The 27,607-nt window shown below is 44.7% G+C and overlaps 1 protein-coding gene across 1 annotated transcript; it reads left to right on the forward strand.

Moving 5' to 3' along the window:
* Positions 1–2,605: 2,605 nt before the first annotated feature.
* LOC112248651 (max dimerization protein 1-like) lies at positions 2,606–25,417 on the forward strand. Its single transcript, XM_024417862.2, has 6 exons — positions 2,606–3,452; positions 4,175–4,274; positions 11,419–11,448; positions 17,638–17,752; positions 21,218–21,377; positions 21,659–25,417. Exons 1-6 carry the CDS (start codon positions 3,386–3,388, stop codon positions 21,862–21,864), a joined length of 678 nt encoding a protein of 225 aa, XP_024273630.1. The 5' UTR covers positions 2,606–3,385; the 3' UTR covers positions 21,865–25,417.
* Positions 25,418–27,607: the final 2,190 nt, after the last annotated feature.

Here is a 27,607-nt window from a genome sequence, read left to right on the forward strand (position 1 = left end):
TGTTCTAACCTAAATGCAAATTGAATTAAGATCGGCTCTCCACTGTCAAGCTTTCTAGAATTCAATTGTTTTTATTTATTTTTTTATTTTTTTTATTTCACCTTTATTTAACCAGGTAGGCTAGTTGAGAACAAGTTCTCATTTACAACTGCGACCTGGCCAAGATAAAGCATAGCAGTGTGAGCAGACAACACAGAGTTACACATGGAATAAACAAATTAACAAGTCAATAACACAGTAGAAAACAAAGGGGGAGTCTATATACAATGTACAATGTGTGCAAAAGGCATGAGGAGGTAGACGAATAGTTACAATTTTGCAGATTAACACTGGAGTGATATATGATCAGATGGTCATGTACAGGTAGAGATATTGGTGTGCAAAAGAGCAGAAAAGTAAATAAATAAAAACAGTATGGGGATGAGGTAGGTGAAAATGGGTGGGCTATTTACCAATAGACTATGTACAGCTGCAGCGATCGGTTAGCTGCTCAGATAGCTGATGTTTGAAGTTGGTGAGGGAGATAAAAGTCTCCAACTTCAGCGATTTTTGCAATTCGTTCCAGTCACAGGCAGCAGAGTACTGGAACGAAAGGCGGCCAAATGAGGTGTTGGCTTTAGGGATGATCAGTGAGATACACCTGCTGGAGCGCGTGCTACGGATGGGTGTTGCCATCGTGACCAGTGAACTGAGATAAGGCGGAGCTTTACCTAGCATGGACTTGTAGATGACCTGGAGCCAGTGGGTCTGGCGACGAATATGTAGCGAGGGCCAGCCGACTAGAGCATACAAGTCGCAGTGGTGGGTGGTATAAGGTGCTTTAGTGACAAAACGGATGGCACTGTGATATACTGCATCCAGTTTGCTGAGTAGAGTGTTGGAAGCCATTTTGTAGATGACATCGCCAAAGTCGAGGATTGGTAGGATAGTCAGTTTTACTAGGGTAAGCTTGGCGGCGTGAGTGAAGGAGGCTTTGTTGCGGAATAGAAAGCCGACTCTTGATTTGATTTTTGATTGGAGGTGTTTGATATGAGTCTGGAAGGAGAGTTTGCAGTCTAGCCAGACACCTAGGTACTTATAGATGTCCACATATTCAAGGTCGGAACCATCCAGGGTGGTGATGCTAGTCGGGCATGCGGGTGCAGGCAGCGATCGGTTGAAAAGCATGCATTTGGTTTTACTAGCGTTTAAGAGGAGTTGGAGGCCACGGAAGGAGTGTTGTATGGCATTGAAGCTTGTTTGGAGGTTAGATAGCACAGTGTCCAATGACGGGCCGAAAGTATATAGAATGGTGTCGTCTGCGTAGAGGTGGATCAGGGAATCGCCCGCAGCAAGAGCAACATCATTGATATACACAGAGAAAAGAGTCGGCCCGAGAATTGAACCCTGTGGCACCCCCATAGAGACTGCCAGAGGACCGGACAGCATGCCCTCCGATTTGACACACTGAACTCTGTCTGCAAAGTAATTGGTGAACCAGGCAAGGCAGTCATCCGAAAAACCGAGGCTACTGAGTCTGCCGATGAGAATATGGTGATTGACAGAGTCGAAAGCCTTGGCAAGGTCGATGAAGACGGCTGCACAGTACTGTCTTTTATCGATGGCGGTTATGATATCGTTTAGTACCTTGAGTGTGGCTGAGGTGCACCCGTGACCGGCTCGGAAGCCAGATTGCACAGCGGAGAAGGTACGGTGGGATTCGAGATGGTCAGTGACCTGTTTGTTGACTTGGCTTTCGAAGACCTTAGATAGGCAGGGCAGGATGGATATAGGTCTGTAACAGTTTGGGTCCAGGGTGTCTCCCCCTTTGAAGAGGGGGATGACTGCGGCAGCTTTCCAATCCTTGGGGATCTCAGACGATATGAAAGAGAGGTTGAACAGGCTGGTAATAGGGGTTGCGACAATGGCGGCGGATAGTTTCAGAAATAGGGGGTCCAGATTGTCAAGCCCAGTAATTTGTATGGTTAAAAATGCTTAATTACTTCTGCGGTCCATATTATCGCATCAGGAAAACAAAGGTAACTGTCACTAAACGAGACAGACCAATAGTGGAACAGCATGTGAATTCGGCCAACCACTGATCTTGATATCCGGCAAACAACACTGAGAAACCAATCACCGATGTACACAGCGAAAGCAGCATGTCCACGGGGCGTGGTCTTTCGCAGAAAAAGGGGTGTTGCCACCGCAGCTCGTGCGAGTTGTTGATAAATCGTGACCAGCCTCGGTGAGAACAACCAATGGTGGAACGCTAAAACACTTATTGGTGCCAACATTAGCGAAACAAGACTCCATTGTGGATCATGTATTGTAACAATGCTAGACTAGTGGGGGAGAATCTCAATTAAATACCCCTCGCGTCCTCTCTCCTCATAACCCATTGCATGAGCAAGTCAGAGATCGCTCTTACCTTCTCTTTTGAGAAGGAGGAGAATGCAATTGCGATTTCCCCCTAGGATATGATTGAGCCAAAATGGCGAAACATGTTGACCAGTCGCATATGACTCGGGGTATGTGCTAGCCCTATTGGTTGAAGCGACAGTGGCTAGGTCCAATAAGAAATGCATTTACTATTTATGGTACCCAATCGCATCGCAGCTCACAGAAGCTTTTTGGCAAAAAATACAGGAGTTAGTTTACCAATATAATTGCGGTCTGATCAACACTGTTGCAAGGTAGCAGGTTGGCTAGCCGCTCTTTTCAAATATTTTGTTAACTTATTTTTTTGTGTCATCCTTTGCAGCTCGAGACCGAGCAGCATAACTAGCCAGCTTGTTACTACAGTATTTGAATTCGACAAGGCTGTTTTGACGTTGGATAGCTAGCTACATTCACTGGTTCGAAATTTCGAATAGACCTGATTTCACATTTCGTTAGATTCACACGCTAGGAAGAAAGCTATACTTTTCCCCCCCTGTGCGGCTAAGTTTAAACGTACTTTGTTTTTGAAAGCCATCTGCTAATAACTAACTATCTACCGGTTGTCATTTTTACTTTGTCAACAACAAGGCGTGACGTTTGGTTCAACACTAATTCTGCCTGCAAGATTTTTGTTGGTGACTTCCACGAACGTTGGCTAGCATTTACGTTAGCTTGCCATCACTGACAGCGATTGTAACCGCGAGCCAGCATCAGTCAAGCGAATTTGACAAAAACAACTTAGCCAATAAATAAGCTATCAAGCTGATCAGAGCAGTATCACAGCGATAACTGACTTCTGTTATCGATAAATTGCCTTGTGGGAGATAGTATATATCTTGCTTATTTTAATCATTACCAAAAAAACGTAATTGAACGTGAAGTAGTTAACGTTAACCCACAGAAGTAGTTGTGTATCCAAATTCAGTCCCGAATTGTCATCTTTTTTTCGGTGCTATTGTTGAAAATGGCGGCGATCGAAATGGTGCAGATGTTGATCGAAGCAGCAGAATACCTTGATCGCAGAGAAAGAGGTACAGTAGTGATAACATTTTGCATTCTTAATTTTTTTTAAATGAATGATTGCGTTAGTACTACGGTGCCTCAATTGCATTGCTGGTGGACGCACCTGTTATAATCCATTTGTCAGGTTGATTAGCTATAAATAATGTATTGATTATTATTGCAGACCACATATTATACAAGAATGCATAGCTAAGTAATTGCATTGTAACTAGGCTACATCGACAAATAGGGGAAGCTGGCAGCAATACGTTAACAGCAACAACAAATGTACAGCAATAATTAGTCGACACTACCAGGGTATTTATCTAGACACTTTTTTAAAAGTATAGTGTTTGCAATCTTACTGAAATGCAAAAATGACCGTATTTTATAACAAAACATTTTTTTTCCACATTCACACGGTAAGGGTTCCTGCTTGCTTCATTGGATTTGATCTTGATGTTCTCTCCAAGCAACCCCTTCACTTCTCTGTTGTGGTTTGCTGGGTAGCTTGGTAGGGTTTACTCTAGTTCAGATGACATCATTGGCTGAAGGGGAAAAATTAAAATAAATCGATATTTTGTACAAATTGTCTCATCTTACCTAGGCAAAAATACAGTATTCCCTCATCTAACGTTTCTGTCCCTCATCAATTTTCATTGGAATGTGTATGGCTGCATTGAATGCATTCCTTGCACTGTTGAGAATTATAATGATGTGATTGACTTGTATCCTGCTCATTTATTTGCAGAAGCAGAACATGGCTATGCCTCCATGTTACCGTTCACCAGCAGCAAAGAGAAGGACAGCTTGAAACGGAAAAATAAAAGCAAGAAGAACTCCAATAGCAGGTAGTCCTTTGACTAACAGTAGTGTATAATCCCCTGTGTACTGTAGACCCCCTCAATGATTCAGCTGTAATGGCAAGATCAGTTTTTCAGAAAACAAGCAGTTTGTGTGGTCCAGTTTTGAAGCACCCCCTCATCATGATGTGTTATTCATCCATGTGCAGGCAGAGCCCCCCTCGTCCTACATTCACTCATGTAGTGAATGTCATATAGGCGTGGTGGCACGGTGTAGGCATGCAGCACTGACAAAAACAACTCGACTTTACCAACTTGCAGGGGCTCTGTTGAGTTGTTTCTTTGCTGTCCATTGGGATTGTGTTCTGATCTTTAATGTTATGCTCTCAATTGGTCTGTTTACAGCCAATGATAATCTTTAACTGTATTATCATAATCTATAACAACCCAGTCCTTCTGAAACTCTATAAAACTGATGCTTTGAGTTTGTGTCTGAGTGTGTTTGTGCCTGTAAGTTTGCTTTGAGCATTTTTAATAGCATTTTGCCCTTGCAGTATCCCAGACAGGAAAAACATCAATCAGAATTAGGCAGAGTTAAGCAAGTAGCAACATGCAGTAGTGGGGAATCCAAGCAGATTGAGGTTGATCAGGGTGTCCGAGGACAGACTGCAGCAGTCAAGCAGTTCACCATGATCAACAGCTCTTCTCCTGGAAGGACAGGATACCCTCGCCTGGCCAGCTGTCTGTTGTTATCCAGCTTACCAAGACACCTAGCTATGAAGAAACATCCTCCTACGGCAGTCTCCTACCTAACCCTGACAAAGATTAAGCAGTATGGCTGGGTGGCCGGGCGAGGCAGTAACTCGAGATAACTGGATATTAAATCTAAACTAGTAAGGAGGGGTCGCATGGATCTATTTATGCCTCAGTCTGTTGTAATAGGAACCTGATTCATATTAGATATTAGGCTACATAGGTAGTTTTAGCACTAGTCAAATGTTCATGTTAAATTCTAATGACTGTAGCAAAGTAGAATGGCGTCGGAGAGGATGACTGACATTTTACGTGCTCCTAACCAACCAATGTTATTTTGTTCAAATTTATTTATTTTTGCGTTTAACTTATTTTTTTAAACTTATTTTGTACATAATGTTGCTGCTACTGTCTCTTATGACCAAAAATAACTTCTGAACATCAAAACAGTGATTACTCACCACAAACTGGTAGAACCTTTTTCCTTTAACGAGTCCGACGTGAAGGATATACTGCTTTCCTGGGAACAGGCCCAAATCCACATCATTTGCGTGAAGAGAAGACAGACAAAAAGGGGGCGGAGATCGGGCTCCCGTCTGAGAATTCGTAGGCGAGCTAGTAAACCCCCGCTGCCATCCATTCTATTGGAAAACATGCAATTATTGGAAAATAAAATCAATGACCTACAAGCAAGATTTAATATCCAATGGGACATTAAAAAATGTAATTTCTTATGTTTCACCGAGTCATGGATGAACGACATGAACAACATACAGCTAGTGGGTTTTACTGTATCGGCAGGATAGAACAGCAGCCTCTGGTATGACAAGGGGTGGTGGTATGACAAGGGGTGGTGGTCTATGTATATTTGTAAACAACAGCTGGTGCACGACATCTAAGGTAGTCTTGAGGTTTTGCTCGCCTGGGTATCTCATGATAAGCTGTAGACCACACTATCTACCTAGAGAGTATCTGTATTTTTCGTAGCTGTCTACATACCACCACAGACCGATGCTGGCAGTAAGACCACACTCAATGAGCTGTGTACCGCAATAAGCAAACAGGAAAACGCTCATCCAGTGGCGGCGCACTTAGTGGCCGGGGACTATGCAGGGAAACACAAATCCGTTTATACCAAATTTCCACCAGCATGTTAAACTCTAGACCACCTTTACTCCACAAACAGACACGTACAAAGCTCCCCCTAGCCCTCCATTTGGCATATCTGACCATAATTCTATCCTCCTGATTCCTGCTTACAAGCAAAAATTAAAGCAGGAAGCGCCAGTAACTCGGGGGGCGGGCAGGGTAGCCTAGTGGTTAGAGCGTTGGACTAGTAACCGGAAGGTTCAAACCCCCGAGCTGACAAGGTACAAATCTGTCATTCTGCCCCTGAACGGGCAGTTAACCCGCTGTTCCTAGGCCGTCATTGAAAATAAGAATTTGTTCTTAACTGACTTGCCTGGTTAAATAAAGGAAAAATTAAAAAAGTGGTCAGATGAAGCGGGTGCTAAGCTCCAGGTCTGTTTTGCTAGCACAGATTGGAATATGTTCCGGGACTCTTCCGATGGCATTGAGGAGTACACCACATCAGTCACTGGCTTTCAATAAGTGCATCGACGACGTCGTCCACACAGTGACTGTACGTACATACCCCAACAAGAAGCCATGGATTACAGGCAACATTCGCACTGAGCTAAAGGGTAGAGCTGCCGCTTTCAAGGAGTGGGACTCTAACCCGGAAGCTTATAAGAAATCCTGGTATGCCCTCCAATGAACCATCAAACTGGCAAAGCGTCAATACAGGACTAAGATCCAATCGTATTACACCGTCTCTGAACGCTCGTCGGATTTGACAGGGCTTGCAAACTATTACAGACTACAAAGGGAAGCCCAGCCAAGAGCTTCCCAGTGACACAAGCCACCAGATGAACCAAATTACTTCTATGCTCGCTTCGAGGCAAGTAACACTGAAACATGCATGAGAGCATCAGCTGTTCCGGACGACTGTGTGATCACGCTCTCCGCAGCCGATGTGAGTAAGCCCTTTTTAAACATGTCAACATTCACAAGGCCGCAGGGCCAGACGGATTACCAGGACGTGTACTCCAAGCACGCTTTGACCAACTGGCAAGTTTCTTCACTGAGTCTGTAATACCAACACGTTTCAAGCCGACTACAATAGTCCCTGTGCCCAAGACCACCAAGGTAACCTGCCTAAATGACTATCGACCTGTGGCACTCATCTGTTTGCATGAAGTGCTTTGAAAGGCTGGTAATGGCTCACATCAACACCACTATCCCAGAAACCCTAGACCCACTCCAATTTGCGTACTGCCCTAACTGATCCACAGATGATGCAATCTCTATTGCACTCCACACCTGATGAGGGGGCGGGGTCATCTCTCCAATTAATCGTGGAGTCTACCAATCAGCTGCTGGGGGATTTCAGGAAGCCATCTCCTGAAACACACTCAAATACACAAACTTCAACACAGAAACTGGGGAACGTAACACACACCTGTACAAAATTAACACGTATGTAAGAATGCTATTTATTGACTACAGCTCAGTGTTCAACACCATAGTGCCCTCAAAGCTCATCACTAAGCTAATGACCCTGGGACTAAACACCACCTTCTGCAACTGGATCCTGAACTTCCTGATGGGCTGCCCCCAGTTGGTAAGGGTAGGTAACAGCACATCCGCCACACTGATCCACAAGACGCAGGCTCCTCAGGTGTGCGTGCTCAGTCCCCTCCTGTACTCCCTGTTCACTCATGACCTTACGGCCAGGCACGACTTCATCATAAGTTTGCCGATGACACAGCAGTGGTTGGCCTGATCACTGACGACGACAAGCCAGCCAATAGGGAGGAGGTCAGAGACCTGGCTGTGTGGTGCCATGACAACCTCTCCCTCAACGTGAAGAAAAAGGAGGACTGAGCACGCCCCCATTCTCATCGACGGGGCTGTGGTGGAGCAGGTTGAGAGCTTCAAGTTCCTTGGTGTCCACATCACCAAAAACTAACATGGTCCAAGTACACCAAGACAGTCCTGAATAGGGCACGACAAAACCTATTCCACCTCAGGAGACTGAAAAGATTTGGCATGGGTCCTCAGATCCTCAAAAGGTTCTACAGCTGCACCATCGAGAGCATCCTGACTGGTTGCATCCCTGGCTGGTATGGCAACTGCTTGGCCTTCGAACGCAAGCTACTACAGAGGGTTGTGCGTGCAGCCCAGCTTCCTGCCATCCAGGACCTCTATACCATGCAGTATCAGAGGAAGGCCTTGTCAGATTGTCAAATTGTCAGATTCCAGCCAGCCTAGTCATAGACTGTTCTCTCTACTACCGCGTGGCAAGCGGTACTGGAGTCTAGGTCCAAAAGGCTTCTTAACAGCTTCTACCCCAAGCCATAAACCTCCTGAACATCTAATCAAATGGCTACCCAGACTATTTGCATTGCCTTCCCCTTTACACTGCTGCTACTCTGTTATTATCTATGCATAGCCACTTTAATAGTTCTACCTAAATGTACATATTACCTCGACTAACCGGTGCCCCCGTGCATTGACTCTGTAGCCCTGTATATAGCCTCGCTATTGTTATTTTACTGCTGCTTTTGAATTATTATTTATTTTTATTTTTTAACTGTGTTGTTGGTTAGGACTTGTAAGTAAGCACTTCACTGTAAGGTCTACATTTGTAGTATTCGGTGCATGTGACAAATGCAATTTTATTAGATGTTTATGCCCCGCCCACCTCAGGATCTGTCTTGTTCAGCCATCTATTTGCTGTGTTTGAGGTGTGTAAACCCCCCCCACCACCAAACCACATTGCGATCAACACATTTGAGCAGTCTCCCTCTAGAGCGGGTTTACTGTGCAATTCTACACATTTTTCCAGAGAGGGACATTTGCTCTAACTAATTTCCCGCACTTCTACAACATTTTCCATAGGATGGAGAGAAATGTTAGCAGTTTTATTTATTTTATTTTATAATTCTTTACCCCCTTTCTCCCCAATTTTTGGGAAATCCTATTGGTAATTAGTCTTGTCCCATCGCTGCAACTCCCATATGGACTCGGGAGAGGCAAAGGTCGAGAGCCATACGTCCTCCGGTACACGACCCTGCCAAGCTGCACTGCTTTTTGACACACTGCTCGCTTAACCCGGAAGCCAGCCGCACCAATGTGTCGGAGGAAACGCCGTACAACTGGTGACAGTGTCAGTGTGCATGCGCCTGCCACAGGAGTCACTAGAGCGCGATGGGACAAGAACATCCCGGCTGGCCAAACCCTCCCCTATCCCGGACAACGCTGGGCCAGTTGTGCATTGCCTCATCGGTCTCCCGGTCACGGCCAGCCACGACACAGCCCGGGATAAAAACCGTCTCTGTAGTGACGCCTCAAGCACTGCAGTGTCTTAGACCGCTGCGCCACTCGGGTGGCCCTGATGTTTGCAGGTTTTAATATATCTGAGTGAGATTGACTAACAATCAATGAGGGCTTGACTGAGTTCTGCTAGTTGCCCATCCCTGGTCTAAATGCTTCTTACAGTGGCGATCAAGTTTTATAAATTGCATGGCTGGGCAGTGGATCTGTAAAAGTAGTAGTAGTGCGTTGCTAGGTAACAATGTAAATGCTGGCACTTTTTATGAATGTACTCTTCTCTCTCCTTTTTTCTCGCTCCCCTCTTTCCCCTTTTGTTCTACTGTTCACTCTTGGCAGTCAATGCTGCTTCAGTTCCTCCATTACAGAAATGGTCCTCTCCTCCTCTCTTACTTCTTTCTCTCCCCTGCTCCCTGTGCACACAGAAACAGGCCTGACATGCTATTGTGTTGGTGGACTAGACTCTAGACCTGTTTATTACACTCTATTATGAAGTAATGGAGAGGAAGATGTTTAATATCTATCTAATCATCTTATCATACTGGTGTTATGGCCTCTTGGACATTTTGCCCAGGATGTCCTTAGCTCTCCGCCTTAGGAGAACCCAGGGGAAACACTGACTGATTAGACTATATATAGCTAATGACAACAATGCAGCCATGTTTATCCTTATTCTAAAGCTCTTCCAATGTGTGTAGTACTACATAGCTCGAATACTGTGTAGTCTAATTCATTGCTTATTACATTGATCATATGAGTGCTGTACTGTACACACAGAATCACTAGATTGTTAATCCCCATTCAAGTCAATAGGTCTGTAATGATTTGTTCTATTTTATAACCGTACGGTAATGCATGGGCTCCTCATGTACAGCATGCCAGGTAGACAGCACCTAGAGTAGAAGGGGGAGGTGGCCTTGTCCTGTACAGTAATACGACCTGACAGAGGAGAGGAAAGGTCTCTGGCAGTGGCATGCCTCTCCCGCCCCCCGTCACATGGGAAATGGGTTACACTGGTAGCCCTATTCATATCCAAATCCTAGTCTTCTTTACCAGTCAGCTCTACTGTGCTGTCATATGAACTGTACTCTCTGGCTGGGGCAAGCAAGCACTCGTATTTGTGTTGTCTGTAGTGCGTGGTTGATCTTTCGTAGGGGGTCCAAGGCTGTCGGGGTGCTGACAGCAGTCAGCTTGCAGAGTGCAGGTTGGTCTATTTTGGGACTGGAGGTTGGGGAGTTCCTGTGTAGTGGAGAGAAGAGGACTTTGCTCCTGTCCCTCTGCCTAGTGCCCTTTCCCTCTCACCCCATTAGCAGATTCTTTATGAAAAAGAGACCTGGCCAGCTTCCTTGCCCTGTGTGGAGCTTGGAGAGAGGGGTGCGTGTCTGTGTGCCCTTATCCTACAAGGGACTACAGGCCTCATTCCGGTAGAGCTGGTAGGACCATAGGCTGTTGGTGAACAATGCAGTTTACACTGCAATGTAGGAGGCAAGGTGGCCACCAATACACAATCACTACATGACCTTTAAATCGTCTCTGTCCCTTTCTTTCTCTCTCTCTGTCCCTCTTCCAACCGCTACTCTCTTTTCACCCTTTACTCACTCTATATGCAAATAAATTCATTAAAAATCCTACAATGTGATTTTTCTGGATTTTTTTCTCATTTTGTCTGTCATAGTTGAAGTGTACCTATGATGAAAATTACAGGCCTCTCATCTTTTTAAGTGGGAGAACTTGCACAATTGGTGGCTGACTAAATACTTTTTTGCCCCACTGTGTGTGTGTGTGTGTGTGTGTGTGTGTGTATATATATATCCTTGCCTTTTCTCATTTTGTAGAGTTTAACTTCCCTGTGCTTTTTGGCACTTCTTAAACTCCCACACAACACAAGCCTCTCCCTCTCTGCAATAACTCCCTGGTTGACTGCAGTGGTTGCGAACCGAGAGGGATCGTCTATTATTAAAGCACTTTACTGAAGCACGCTGAATCTACTGTGTGATGATGTGTAAGGACACTTTCTAACCTCTGTCTGTCTGTCTGTTCACAGATCTACACACAACGAGATGGAGAAAAACAGGTATGTTGAATCCCCACATCACTGTCTCTCTCTTAGCTCTGTCAGACCACCCTGTTAGACATTGAATCTCTCCTCAGTCCCACATGGCTAGAAAGGAGTAATGAGAGTGAAATGAACAGTGCAGAATGCAGCTTATCCAAAAAGGGACTTACAGGCCTCATCCCTGGTCTCTCTTTGACCTCTACCTGGCTTTCCCTGGAGTCTCCCTGTTTCCATAGTCTCTCCCTGGAGGTGTCCCTGTCCCTCTGGTGTTCTAGGCAGGGTTTGAGTGGTGTTCTGGTTCAACCAGGGCTAATGACTCAGTGCGCAGGCAGACTGACTGAATAATGCATGGCTCTGGAGCTTAGGCCTGGGAACAGCAGCACAGCATGAGTGTGTGTGATTCTCAGGCTTTATAAGCCTGTACACATTCCCTTAACTGGAAGGAAGGCAGCCATCTCACTCCTGCTGCCTATTGCCTCTATCAATGTATCCCTCCTAGGTGTGTAACAGTTCACCAAAGCCCATGGTTAGGTTCGTATTTTGGTTTTGGGGTCAATGTTTGGTTCTGTTTCGGTACAGCAGGAAAATGAAATGCCATTCACAATGTTCAGCATACACAATGTTCCTGCCATTGTCTGTTGTGACTATTGTTATGTTGGGCCTCAAGTTTCCTCTCTTGATTTTGTGTTTGTAACCATGTGGGAGGTAGGAATTTACCAGTTGTGAAGTCGTAAATACCAGTTTGACCTGTTCATGTGATTTGAACTTGTTGAGAAATGCAGAGTTGGCTAATGGCCGACAAACTGCGTCAACCATAAACTAAAGGTACAGCTATCATGCCTGTAAACACATTTATAGATTTCAAAAACTACATTAATAGATTCCTTATTTATAAATGTTTTGTTACATTTTAACTGGTGAAAATGCTGTTATAGAGGCCATTTACTTAGTAGGTGAAGTCCAAGGTCACCGTGTGGGTGCTCATGATGCTAGACGAGTTTCCCACTAGTAATTACCAGTTGGAGGGCCGTTCAAGTGGATCTCCCCCCCCCCAGCTGTATGTGGTAAATTCCCGCTTCCATCTTGGTTATGAACGCACCATGACACTGCCTCTGTCAGTGGGGGCTTGTCTTTAGCACAGTACATCTCCCCTCTGTGGGTAATGTGATGGGCGGTCACTGTTAAGAAAGCGCAACACAGAGTGCATTGGTCAGTTCATTGAAGCTTTGGCTTTCTTTATATAGAGTGGCTACTACATGTTTGCTGAAATGAGTGCAAGATGGATGCTCGAGTACTTTTGCGAGGTGCTGACTGAAACCAACCGATTCTGTGTCAATAAACCAAAGACTGTAAAAAATGTTTAATCTATCGCTCTTGTAATTTCTTTGGCCCAGTCAGAATCAGCTGCCAAGGGCTGCAGAGGGGAGACGATGTTGTTTCTTTGCGTTTCGGTCTACTGTGGTGATGTCTGGGTAAATGTGACAACATGTTCGAGGTGTTGGCAGCTGCGTAGGCTGTTCTCGTAAAGCGCGGCGACATACTGTTAATGTTTTATCCACAACTCTCTGTCCAGCATCGTTGTAATCTACTGGGAAGCCGTTTCCCAAGCGAGATTTAAACGATGATGGAGGATCCTCCAATTCTGGCTTCTTGACCTCACCATTGTATAGAACTAGTTCCCAGCTGCGCCTCACAAAAGTACAGTTTTGAAATGCGGCAATTTAAGATTGAAATGTTGATTTCCAACGTGCGCGTAGGCTCTAGTTGTTTTAACGAAAGCTCAGATTCACTCGAAGCGTAGGCCTAGTGTTTTTGCTGTAAATATTCGTTTTATTTTTTCAGTGCGAACCGAACCAAGGTCCTCGTACCGAATGGTTCGGTATGAATACGTGTACCGTTATACCCCTCACACCACTGACAACGGGTATGACAAATATTCTACAAATTATAACCTGCATGGCCCCTTATTCCAACACACAAGATGGCAGTTATTGCAAGGCAACATTTTTGTTTGGCCAATGATGAAACACAAACACACTGCCAGCCAGAGGATGGTGAGACTTGATCCGCCTGTCAGTCGTTGTGTGTGTCTAGATGGGCTCAATGTTTTCTACTCCTATGTTTGCTCAAATGAATCCCCCCACCTACACTTCTACCACCCTGCCTCGGTCCCATGTCCTCTGTTGCAGTGAGTTCCGTAGCGGAGTCTACCTGCTGGAGCTGGCCATCTGTGTAACCTCACTCCTCTCTCCACCACACCTTGTGCGTGCAAACTCATCCCCATAGAAATGGAATGTATGGATTGCATTACTGTCCTCATCCCTCTGCCTGGGGCAATTAGCCTGAGGTCAGAGACGGTACAGGAGGATGATTTACAGGCCGCAGGGCAAGTGGAAGGCCTGCGTTCAGGAGGCCTGGTTGCCCGTGTAAGAGATCATGTTGGTTGGAGCGGAGGGAGTTGCCCGTGCATGGTCTTGTCTCTGGTCTATATATTACACAACACTGAAATGTCTGGACAAGGGTTTCCGTTAGCCGGTAATGGCCGGCTTTTGTAAAAATGTTAAAAAATCCAACTGTTGCCGGCTAAATTGACTGAGAAAAAGGTAGGCAGGCAATAACGTTTCAATAACGTTTTTGTTTTTCAAAATCGTCATGGGGTTAATCATAAAAATCCTCAAATATAAAAGTCAAAATTCTACTAATGCGAGCGCACCAGCTTCTGCCATATGGACACATTGATACACCGTGAGTCATTGGCGGCTAAATAGCCTAAATGAGCTTCCATTTTCAAATAAGTAAAAATACTTTAAAACTGACACATTAAAAACAATAGAAATTATACTGGTGAAAATTCTGTTTCTTTCAATTACATTCATCTCTTTACAGCCGTCTGCCTGCCTTTTTCTCTGTCTTGACTTGAGCTATACTAGTGAAGTGCAACATTGTATCAACTAGTCTATTCGGGCCCCCAGTTTTATGTGGCAGTGAGTTTGGGACAGACGGCTGTTATTGCGTAACGAAACGGTATTTTAATTACGTTTCCACAGGATATATGGGATTATCTGATGATGATGATATTTTGCTCTTGCACACCGAGACTTGGTGATTGTTGGAAAGACTTTTCAAATATCCTACTAGTTCCTCACAGTAGGCTATCATCCAGACTTTGCTGACTTATTGTGTGAGGTGAAGGAAAAACGTAACACAAGTTCAGCTTATCAGAGGTGGACGTGTTGAGTTAACAGTCAGAAGTCAAACAGCCCCAAATGGGCATTTTCTTACATTTTATGCGCAGCAGGCCAGGTAGGCTGGTTCTATGCGTGCTTGGGCGCGCACGCTCCCTCAACATTAAGACCGATAAACCAGGCCCTTGGTCATTGCTCACATGGAGCACTCGAGACAAAAGACAGTGAAAAAAGTCATAACTGATGGTTATGAAATAAACAAACTTGTTTCTCTCAAGTGTTGCAGGCAAACAACGTTTCCACTCCGAGAATGAGAACGGTAAATAACTGTAGGTCGAATTAGTGATACAGACATGAATAAAACCAAATGACGGGGGATCAACGGTACATTTACTATTGGTGACGTGTGGAATTTATGAAAATTAAGGGCAATCAATTCACACAACATATATTTTATATGCTTTTCACTGTCAGTCGCAACTCAATAATCAGCTAGGCCTTTTGCCACGCGAGCAGACTATGAAAGACCTTCCTCATATGCCATTTCTCTCCTTTTCTATTGGTTTTCATATCAACTTTCTTTCGTTGTCCAGAAGCCAAAGGCACAATCCTAGTCATATTAGCGACCCATCCTAGTGGTTGCATCTTTAGATTCACCCTTTGTTCCTAACAGAGAATTGAATCTCTGTCACACATTTCCCGCAAATTGCATTTTGGCAAATGTTTTGAAAATGATTTCTTATTGGCTGTTTTATTACAGGAGTTGCATGCTCTGTTCAGATGAATTACCATAATCTAAAATGTGATTCCTGTCATTCTGAGCACAGTGGGTGGATGCCCTAATGGGTTTCACACCCAATGCATACGAGTCTGGTAAATTTCTCAAATGGCCGTTATTAAATTCAAATCTTCCCGGTCACGTTGTCCGGGGCCACATTTTCCAAACGGAAACCCTGGTCTGGACTTCAACGCTTGATGTTGTTGCTGGGATTTGTCAAAAGGCTAAGGTACAGGCTCACAGAAATATAGGCTACATGAACACAGACCCATAAACAGTCACCCCATTGATACGTTGCAAGTGTATACATCCCTGGAATAGCCTGGTTTTTGTGTCCTTCCTACCACACCCTTACAGTCCTGCCATTCAGTCACACCTAGTGTTGAAAAGAGGGGTTATATAAACTTTCTAAGTTTACCAGTAAACTACCAGAATTTTGCTATCTTTCAAGGATTTTATGTCATCTATCACAAGACATCTAGTGGCTCCTTTGGGTACTTCCGAAAATTGCAGACACCTGTGATATCTCTGACCTTATCACATTTAAAAATGTATGGAATAATGAAATACGGTGATATAAAAATTTGACAAAGATGTAAAACATTTAACTAAATATAAATCAACTTACTAAATATCATTGGTGTTTATTGAGTTTCAACATGAAATGTCTTTTTCATTTTCGCACTGTTACTGTTTTGGTGTCAAACTGATGGCAGTTGTGGTCAAAAAAAGAGTTGCAGAGGTAAATTAAAATAATGCCATTCTTGATTAGATGCTTTTTTTTTTATTAATTAGGCAAGTTCCCCTTGAACCATATGGTCTATCTACTAGAAACTCATGGACAATATGGACACGGGTATAAAAATTGAAAAAACATTATTCAAGTCTAAGTTACGATAGATTCTGCTAATTTCCAAAACTACTGAAGATTCTGGTAACTTTAGTTAATTACCAGTAGCTTTGTAACTCTAGTCAGACCACATAACACCGGCTTAGTGCTTACCGTAACATGCATGACACTGCCCTCCCGTCAGTTGACATTGTTTAACAAACATTAGCCTCCCTGTACATCCTGATTCTATCACAACAGAGCTCCTGCTCGGACTCTGTCACATTATGTCATGCCAGTTTCCTGCCCTTTGGAATAGTTCATATTAAGCTAAGCTTTAGGCTAGCAGAGGAACACACCTGGATATGTCCCACTCTTATGTACTTGTTTATCTACACTGTGTGTGTTGGCTGTGTGTGTCATGTTGGCTGTGTGTGTGTGTGTGTCTCTCTCCAATGAACTTTAGAATATTCTTTAGTCATTCACACTGCAGTTGGAATGGATAAACACATACTATATCATCTCTCTGGAGTACTCCCAGTACTAAATATTCTTCATATTCCTAGCCTTGAGCTACAAATAGCATTTCAGATGTTCTCAACTATCCCACATTTCGTTTTCAATTGAACTTATCCCCACTCATGCGTTGGCCTTTGGTATGCACATTTTAGTCATTTGGCATACAGTCTTATCCAGAGCATTCATCTTAAGATCGCTATACACGCCTGCAGTAAATAGTGAGGTCATGCCCCTTGTCTGCCTGTGTGCATGTAGCAGCCTCCAGTTGGAGGTGTGATGTGTAACGGGGGTCATGTGGTCACCCATCAACACCCACTACTCCCCTTCAGCTGCCAAGCCGAGGGGGGATAATAAAGAGATCTCGGGCAGCTTAATGTAAATGTTGTGATCACCGGGCAGGTGCAGGCCCTAGGCAGACAAGTGTTTGTGGATGAAAGTGATCTCTTTCAGGGGTGAAATGACTGCAGGAGAGCTACAGGGAGCTAGAGATCTGACACCATATGAGGTGACCAATGACGTCTGAGGGGTTTAAAGGCCCAATGCGATCATTTTCATATCAATATCATATTTCTGCGTAACAATTCTTAGTTTTCCATTAACATTTTCAAACTATTTCTCAAGAATTTAGCTGGGAGTGGTCTGAGTGGGGAACTGAAAGCTAGCTGTTATTTGCAGAGCTATATTAACCAATTTGTGGGCTGGTGACATCACCAGGATTGCCTGGTTGAAAATACACTCAGGAAATAACATTTTTTTTCTCTCTCACTTTTCCTGTGTTAGTTTCATCAGCTGTTGCAGAATATGATACAAAGCACAGGGAAAAACTGAATTTAGGCGGCACTGGGCCTTTTTTATAGGGAGCTGATGAAATGATGCATCTCTCTCTTTCTCTCCAGACGCGCACACCTACGGCTGTGTTTAGAGCGACTGAAATCCCTCGTTCCATTGGGACCAGACTCCAACAGGCATACCACGCTCAGCCTGCTGATGAGGGCCAAGAAACACATTGTGGTGGGTGATGGTGGGCGGAGAAGTAATGAGAAATCAGTTTAAAGTGTTTACAGTTTCAAGAGGGCAATTTATTCTACCATTGGAAGAGGGTAATAAACGGTGCCACTTTGTTTCTGCCTCAGCCAACTCCCTTTTTACTATCATGGCAACGTTTGGCGTGGTTACAGCCACAGAGTTGACTAAAATAGAAAGAAATCTGTTACCATGGAGACCCTATTAAATTACTAGAGGGAGCTATATAATAAACCCTTAGTTCCAGAAAGGGGTGTAAATGGCAGCCATGTTGGTCCGGGAGAAATCCAAACCAATCTAATTGGAATGAATGGCAGTAGAGGCATAATCCTGATTTGACTTATGTAGGAAAATAAAAGGCATATCATATATCAGAAATTGTTTAATAGAATTATTGTCAATTTTAAAAAATTATTGTCAAATCATGGTTCATGCAGGTTTTATACAAAGTTTCTGTATAAATAGCCTCTAAAATATGTGAATAGACCATAAATGTCTCCATTGTGTTAGGACTCGGACAAGTATAGATATCATCTCATCATGTCACGCCCTGGTCTTAGTATTTTGTGTTTTCTTTATTTATTTGGCCAGGTCAGGGTGTGACATGGGTTTATTTTGTGGTGTGTTTTTGTATTGGGGTTTTTCGTGGGTTTTTCGTAGGTTTTGGAATTGTGGCTTAGTGGGGTTTTCTAGCATAGTCTATGGCTGTCTGAATTGGTTCTCAATTAGAGGCAGGTGATTATCGTTGTCTCTGATTGGGAACCATATTTAGGCAGCCATATTCTTTGTGTTTCGTGGATGATTGTTCCTGTCTCTGTGTTAGTTTGCACCATTTTAGGCTGTATAGGTTTTCGCGTTACGTTTCTTGTTTTTGTATTGTTCGTGGTTTTTTTCGTGTATTAAACATGTATCGAATTAACCACGCTGCATTTTGGTCCGACTCTCTTTCGACGCAAGAAAACTGTAACAGAATCACCCACCACAACAGGACCAAGCGGCGTGGTGACAGGCAGCGGCAGCAGGAGCAGCGAAAGGAGGAATGGACATGGGAAGACGTTTTGGATGGCAAGGGTTGTTACACTTGGGAGGAGATACTGGCTGGAAGAGATCGCCTCCCATGGGAACAGGTGGAGGCACTTAGGAGAGCAGAGGCAGCCGGAGAGAGGAGCCGGCGATACGAGGGAACACGGTTGGCAAGGAAGCCCGAGAGTCAGCCCCAAATATTTCTTGGGGGGGGGGCTCAGGGAGAGTGTGGCAGAGTCAGGGTTCAGACCTGAGCCAACTCCCCTGTTTATCGTGAGGAGCAGCGATCACAGGACTTCTGGACTTGGGAGGAGATATTGGACGGAAAAGGACCCTGGACACAGCCTGGTGAATATTGACGCCCCAAAGAAGAACTGGAGGCGGCGAAAGCGGAGAGGCGCTGGTATGAAGAGGCAGCACGGCGACGCGGATGGAAGCCCGAGAGTCGGCCCCAAAAATTTATTGGGGGGGCTCACAGGGAGTATGGCTACGCCAGGTAGGAGACCTGCGCAAACTTCCTGTGCTTACCGGGGGGCTAAAGAGACCGGGCAGGCACCGTGTTATGCTGTGGAGCGCACGGTGTCTCCAGTGCGGGTGCATAGCCCGGTGCGGTACATACCAGCTCCTCGTATTGGCCGGGCTAGAGTGGGCATCGAGCCAGGTAAGGTTGGGCAGGCTCGGTGCGCAAGAGCTCCTGTGCGCCTGCACGGTCCGGTCTATCCAGTGCCACCTCCACACACCAGTCCTCCGGTGGCAGCTCCCCGCACCAGGCTTCCTGTACGTGTTCTCGGCCCAGTACCACCAGTGCCAGCACCAGGCCTTCAGTGCGCCTCGCCTGTTCAGCGCTGCCGGAGTCTCCCGCCTGTCTAGCGCTATCAGAGCCTTCCTCCTCTCCAGCGCTGCCGGAGTCTCCTGCCTGTTTAGCGCTGCCAGAGCTGCTAATCTGCATGGAGCAGCCAGAGCTGCCAGTCTGCATGGAGCAGCCAGAACTGCCAGTCTGCATGGAGCAGCCAGAACTGCCAGTCTGCATGGAGCAGCCAGAGCAGCTAGAGCCGCCAGTCAGCCAGGATCTTCCAGATCCGCCAGTCAGCCAGGATCCGCCAGTCAGCCAGGATCTGCCAGAACCACCAGCTAGCCAGGATATGCCAGAGCCAACTACCTGCCTGGGCTTCCCCTCAGTGCCGAGCTTCCCCTCAGTGCCGAGCTTCCCCTCAGTGCCGAGCTTCCCCTCAGTCCAGTGGGGTCCTTGGTGAGTGTTATTAGGCCAAGGTCGGCGGCGAGGGTCGCCAATCAAAGGACACGTTACAGGGGGACTAAGACTTGGTTGGAGTGGGGTCCACGTCCCGAGCCGGAGCCGCCACCGTGGACAGACGCCCACCCGGACCCTCCCCTATGGGTTTAGGTGTGCGGCCGGGAGTCCGCACCTTGGGGGGGGGGGTTCTGTCACGCCCTGGTCTTAGTATTTTGTGTTTTCTTTATTTATTTGGCCAGGTCAGGGTGTGACATGGGTTTATTTTGTGGTGTGTTTTTGTATTGGGGTTTTTCGTAGGTTTTGGGATTGTGGCTTAGTGGGGTTTTCTAGCATAGTCTATGGCTGTCTGAATTGGTTCTCAATTAGAGGCAGGTGATTATCGTTGTCTCTGATTGGGAACCATATTTAGGCAGCCATATTCTTTGAGTGTTTCGTGGGTGATTGTTCCTGTCTCTGTGTTAGTTTGCACCAGTTTAGGCTGTATAGGTTTTCGCGTTACGTTTCTTGTTTTTGTATTGTTCGTGGTTTTTTTCGTGTATTAAACATGTATCGAATTAACCACGCTGCATTTTGGTCCGACTCTCTTTCGACGCAAGAAAACCGTAACACATCAACTGATTTCTGCTAGTGTATGGCTGTGGATTGGCTGCATCGTTTGAATGGTATATTGGCAGTTAATTTGAAAAAATGAATGGGCTCATTCCTCAAACTGTCTGGCTAGCTAACAAATGGAGTGCAGATAAATTCTTCAAATGCATTGTTTTACCTTATCTTATCGACCTACTGGCAAACCATGGTTGACCAACTTCCCTGACCAAAATGGCTGACTTTTTATACCATCATAAGTATTGTAATCACTGCAAAAGGTGTTTCTACAACATGACTCATCAATGTGAATACTTATGTAAATGAGATTTGTTTAATTTTCAAACATTAGCAAAAATGTCTTAACATTTTTTCACTTTGTCATTAGTATGAGGCATTGTGTAGATGGGTGAGAGAGAGAGAAACTGTCTCTGACACAACAGAATGTGGAATAAGTCAAGGGGTACGAATACTTTCTGAAGGCACTGTACATACCGAGGTCAGAGGTTGCAGGAGGGCAAAAGCCAGCTGTCACAAGAGCGCACACACAAAGTGAGGGCCAGTGTCTATTGCTGTATGTGTCTCTGCTGTAGAGGTTGGAGGAGAGCGAGCGGAGAGCCCAGCATACCTTAGACCAGCTGCAGAGAGAGCAGAGGCACCTGCAACGGCGTCTGGAGCAGCTGGGGGTGGAGAGAACACGCATGGACAGCACAGGATCCATTGTCTCCTCTGACAATCCTGACTCAGACCAGGGTGAGCACACAAGGGAATCCCTCTCCTACATTACAAACTGAACTGGGATCATTAATGCTTTGTGGAGGTTTTCAGTATAACATGTTTTTGTTTTTTTCTTCATTTGTCAAAGTTTCATGTTTTTACATCAAAGCACACTAATACAATGTAACGGTGTCCATTTCGCCCTTCTTTAGTGATGGGGCTTTATGTTAACCAAAGTTATTGAATTTGAATATGAGCTCAGTAGAGAACGCATTGGGCTGATTGTGGCACCTGCATAATATTGACCTGTGTTGCAGAGGAGGAGCTGGATGTGGATGTGGAGGGGACTGACTACCTGCTGGGGGATCTGGAGTGGAGCACCAGCAGTGTCAGTGACTCTGATGAGCGGGGCAGCCTGCGTAGCAGCTGCAGTGACGAGGGATACTCCAGCGCCAGCCTGCGCCTGCGCATGCAGAACCAAAACACTCAGGAAAAGGCCGAGCAGCTGGGCTGCAGCCTATAAGAGCACAGTCCTCAACCTCTGACCCCATCCAATCCCGTCCCTCTGTCGTCCAGTTAACTCCCGCCCTCCAACCAGTCTCTGCCAATCAGACCTCACTCCCAGCAGGACTGGCCTGTTCTGACCAAGCCCCCTCCTCCTTTCCAACTGTATTCCACCTCTTTCCCCCCCTGAAACCCCCAATGCAACACCTCTTAGACACACCCACCGTCCTATCTCAACTGTCCATCGGCCAACCAAAATGGAGGATCAGTCTGTGGCACTGCCCAATCAGAGCTTTTTGATGAGTGGGATTAGGAAGATAAGACACTCCGTCCGTCCCTTTGTGTCCACCAGCCTGCCCCCTTCCTTCTGTCCTTCCTTCCTGCTCTGCTGTCTGTTTCAGTGCAAGAGCCAAGTAGAGGTGACTGACTTTTCACATCCATGCAGTGTCCCCCTTCCAGCGTCCGAAAACTTAAGACAGCTAGAGAATGTGATTACAACACCACACCTACACCCCACTGCCTCTCTCTTGTTCAGAAGCCATCTGAAGCAAATCCAGTCATGATGAGAACCCCTCTCGACCCCCAGCTCTAAATCCCATCTCGCCCATTTCTCCCATGAGACTGGCCCGTCCATAGGTGGTGGTCGTACAGACAGCAGAGCTGTGCCACCTGACTAACCAGCTGACCAATCACAGCATGGTATTTTGGAACGGAGTACAGGAATGGATGGTCTTGGTCAAAGAGCTGTGACGTGGTCATTTTAAACAATCTACACTGCAGCTATTGTAGTAATGTTATCAGGTGTAGTCTTTCAGTAAGTCTTTATGGTAAATAATCGTCTACCTGCACTTTCCACGTGAAGCCTCACTGGGAGTTCTACGACGCTAAGCACGGCTGTGACGTCATCCATGTTCCACAACCTCTTCGTTGTTGTGGTCGGCAGCAATACATCCATCCCTCTCTTCTCTACCAGGCTTAGCGGCCGGATACATACCTCCATGTTTATGGCTCTTATGGGGGTGGGGGTAGGAAAAAAAAACCTTGTGAGGAACAATGTGCAGCATGAGATTAAGGGGTGGGGTGATTGGGGTTAAGACAACTTGTACCTTCCTCTCTCTGATGACGGTGGCGTCTAGCTTGTGTTTTAATGTACGTGTCTGTTGCTGCTGGTCACGCACTGTAGCCAGTGGTAATCACTTAAATGTGTCTGAAGGGAAGTCGCACAGACAGACAGTACATTAACTGTTGAAATAAACCAGTAAAGAGATTAAAGCACATTCCATGTTAGAGAGAAAGTAAGGTGTGTTAGTAGAGAATTACCTTCGCCCATATTTATGAGGGAGAGCGTTTTGCAGTTTTAATGACAGGAAGGATCTAGCTATCAGCTTCAGGTTACCCACAAGCAGAACACAACAGATTTGCTGACTTGCTTTGCCTTTCAGTCAAAACACAGAACAAGGAAAGTCAACGTCGATTGAATTAGTTCACCTCTGAAAAGGAAAGAGCAGAAAGGTTACTGTACACTAAATATCTGCCTGGCCGATAGAGCTATTTATTATTTTAGCAAAATGTAGTCATGTTTATGTAAATAGTTGACACAGAAAGAGCTCTATGTATATTGAATAAAAAATATTTATATTATATCTAAATATATAAATATCTATTTAATTAGTTATCGCTTTAGTTATGTTATTCTTGTGAGGTTTTCTATGTGTGGTTGGTTTGCACAGCATAGTCAATCCATAGCTTTTTAGAACTGTCTTTTGTGCCTATAGACTTTTGTGTCCTTTCAGAAATTGGCACGGTGCTCCTAGAAATGAATGAAATAGTTTCGTGGTTGATTTATATTTTTAAATAATAATAAACATCCTCTGTCAATAGGAAAATAATTTAAATGAATATAATAATTTTAAAAAATTGAATATAAAAATGTATATAATTTAAGAGGAGCTGGTGTTGGTGCTTTGGCATTGCCGTGACGGTGGGAAGCTACAGTGGGGTTTCACCCTTTGTGCCTGAGAGCCTGAAACAAAATGGCTCCTTGACCCAAGAGATTATAACATAGTGTAGCGAGAGGAGGAAATGGTGGGTTCAATAACCTGGGGGATAAACTGGAGAGGATTGCAGTCGCGGTTGGATGTAGTTGACTAGCCTGTAATCTATCTCCTGCACTGTTGCAGCACAATGGCGAACCTGGAACCTGTCACATGCAGAATCTCGTTAGAATGGGAAGACGGTCGATACACAGACAAAAAAAATATAGGATTAGGGTTGTTTAGTGTCGTGTGTGTGGAATGCTGCACTTCTGTGTCACTTAAAAAAAAGGTATCCAAAAGGAGAGGAACGATGTAGCCATGCCAGAAGGGGATTGTTGTGAATTGAGCCCCCGGCTGAGACTGGTGTTATGGGGCAGGTGTGTGTATGTCCCGTCACTGTCTTCAGAGAGAAACTATAAGGGTTTAGGAGAGGGAGGGTTGTTTTGAATGGGGGATAAAAATGGCACTTATATGGATGTTTTTAGTTGTTTACAAGTTTTTTTTTTTTTATTCCACCTCTTCAAAGAAGACCATGTATTATTAAAAGTTCGAATGGGATCTTAAGCACTTACAAATTCATAACATATTGTATAAATTGGAATTCATAACATACGAATTGAGAAGGGGAAAAAAGGATGACGTGCACAATTTTCTGGGACCCGTTTTGTCTTGAGTGCTACTTTCAAAACTACTGTTTGAAAATATACGAAACCTCTGTCGCATCACTTTAACCTAAGCATTGTCTGTTATTCGGGGGCCACACACTTCTCTTTCCCTCAGTCCATGGCCTGTTTTCTGTGTCTTCCACTCCTCGTGTGTGAATGTGGCTCCCATTGAGAAGAGATCCTGATTCATTTCTATGGTGGTTCCCCCCCCTTCCTCCCACATGCTGTTGGCCAGCCACCATGGTGCAGAGGGAGCCTGAGGGAGCAGACTGGGCTGTTTGTACAGTATAGCTGCAGCTCTCCTACCTCCCCGTATTACACTCTTTTAACACCCTTGGTGCTTCAGCATCTGCCTTGAGCAGGTGTGGATTCTTAAAGAACAAGCAGATCACTGCAGTTGGCTTCTGTGTAGTCCTGTGTAAGCTATATGGGATATCACCCTAGGAATTCAAAAAAAACAAAATGTGTGTATATTTGGGTTAGGTTCGTACGAAGTGGCTTAAGCCTTAAAACAGACAACTGTAAGAGAACCATAGTAAAGTATATTATATATATGAATGTATATAATGTAAGTAATAGACGTGTTATTACAAATGTCATTATTTTCATTGTAACTGTCTCGGGTGTGTTGCTCTCCCTCATACGCGCACACACGTCATACACGCACGTCAGAAAAACGATGGCTTAAGGGTTGGTTCAACTATTAAAAAGGTTGACGTTTTGTGCACTTCCATTTTAGAATTGGGGAATTTGAATATTGACTTTAAAAGAAAGCACTTAAACTTTTCGGAGAGAGAAAAAATGGGGAAATGTGGAGCAGTAATTTATATTTGCCAGTGATATGAAAGGAATAAAACATCTCCCAACCTTGTTTACCTAGCTACTTTCTTTGTTTTTGTATTTATGACTTGGTCTGATGATTTGAAATATGTATTTATCTATGATTATGCTGATAGCAGATATGTCTGTCTTACCTTTAATTGAATACTCGGGGCTGTAAGTTACTCTGGAAAAGGGTGTCTGCTAAAGGACCAAAATGTAATGTAAATCTAATGTGGATATAGTAGCAATAATCAGCTTGGGTTTGATGAGACCTTTTCAATGTGGAATGATGTCAGACAGGAAAACAAAGCCATCATCTTGGGAGGTAATCAAAGCTAGCTCTGGCAGGCAGAATAACTTGTTTCTGACAGTAATCTCCTGCCTAAATCCCTGGTATGACCAGATAAGTCTGCAGCTGTTTAATAACCAGGAGATGGAGGGAGGAGAGGAGGGAGTCATGGAACCTTGATCGGCATCCTTCCTCTCAAGTCTGTCGTCCTTTTGCTCACTGCTAAAGCACACACACTGGTACGCACACACACTTGCACATAGTCACAAATGACACATCGCAAAGCAATTTCTATATTTTGGCACCTTTGTGATGCAGTCTGTCCTTGTCTGGCTGCCAACTCAGCGGGAGGAAGATGGAGAGTGCAGTGTGGATATTCCACTATGGATTACTGTTCTTACACCCTCTGATATGATTCCAGCACGCCTTTTGACCCTTCTCCTCCCTGGTGACTGAAATGAGTTATTCTTCCAGGATCTATTTCAGACTGGAATAATATGTGTCCAGGTCAGTCTATGAGATGCTCACTGCTTATAACCTACTGGCCAAAGGAAATCTGAAGTGGAGGTCCTTTGTAGCTCGTTGGTAGAGCAAGGTTCTTGTAATGCCACGGTAGTGGGTTTGATTCCCGGGATCAGCTATTCATAAAATGTATGCCCGCATGACTAAATCGCTTTTACATGGGATATTCTTGAAGGGGAGTGAGTCTACAGGGGATATTCTTGAAGGGGAGTGAGTCTACAGGGGATATTCTTGAAGGGGGTGAGTTTACATGGGATATTCTTGGAAGGGGAGTGAGTCTACAGGGGATATTCTTGAAGGGGAGGGAGTCTACAGGGGATATTCTTAAAGGGGAGTGAGTCTACCCTCCCAGTAGGTGGGAGGACGGGGGGGGGTAAAAACAACTGTCAAGGAAACCTTGAATATAATATAGACTCCAAACAAAAGACATGAATGGACAGTCTTTGAATGCCACCCGTGTCATTGTCTCATGGGGTGTACATGTTTTGCATTGCAGTTCTGACCCTAAATGCTTTCCCACAACACTACGCTACCTGATATAGTGTTGTCTTTGTCATTGCTGCAATAGCTGGAATAGCCTACTCTCTACTTGCATCTGTTACTGGTTTGCAGGTCCACTATCGTGTCAGTGTATTGATGACGAGTGTACAAAGATGGCTTTATCATTGACGTGTGTGCATGCCATGACAAATATGTGTGTGTCTATATTCTGTCAGTGGGATCTGAGTCCCTGTGACCCCTCCATCCCCCTGGCTGTCAAATTAGGCAAATCCATCAGTTTATCCCAACCCTGCAGACCCAACGAACCACAACCTTTGCGCACGCACACACACACACACACACACACACACCTGGGCCCGAATAACACTTTGCAATACAATTGCAACATGCCCTTGGGAAATAAACATTGAGAACACGACTCTATCATTTATGTACTTTGAATCACCACTGCAGATGCTTGCTTTCGGCATTATCCCTAATATGTTTAGAGACTCACACAACAGTCATGCCAGATCGCACCCTCTTATTCAAATGTAAACACTGGCATATGAAACAAAATCGGTAGCTGCATTTCGGAAGTATTCTCTCTGTGAGATCAAATGGCCTAATTTACAGCAAAAAAATACATACAGACAGACAGAATTCTGGGTCGTTCCACAAATGGAATGCCCTTTTATATTTTAAGTAAAAATTGTCCACCAATATTGAATTTTTAAAGCCTGTTATATTAAATGAAGTGCCATATAGACCACGTGGAATTCAATCAATCTGATTTTTAATATGAATAAAGACTTGCTATAGTGCCAAAATTCAGCATTTTGGCCTGTCCGTCTGTGCTCCGTCTGTGACTTCTAGGAAGATTTTAACCCACTTTCTCAAAGTAATTTCTGAAGATGACTTGCCCTCAGAACAGCCTCAATTCGTCGC

The sequence above is a fragment of the Oncorhynchus tshawytscha genome, linkage group LG04 (genome assembly GCF_018296145.1).
Source record: "Oncorhynchus tshawytscha isolate Ot180627B linkage group LG04, Otsh_v2.0, whole genome shotgun sequence".
Taxonomy (NCBI): Eukaryota; Metazoa; Chordata; class Actinopteri; order Salmoniformes; family Salmonidae; genus Oncorhynchus; species Oncorhynchus tshawytscha.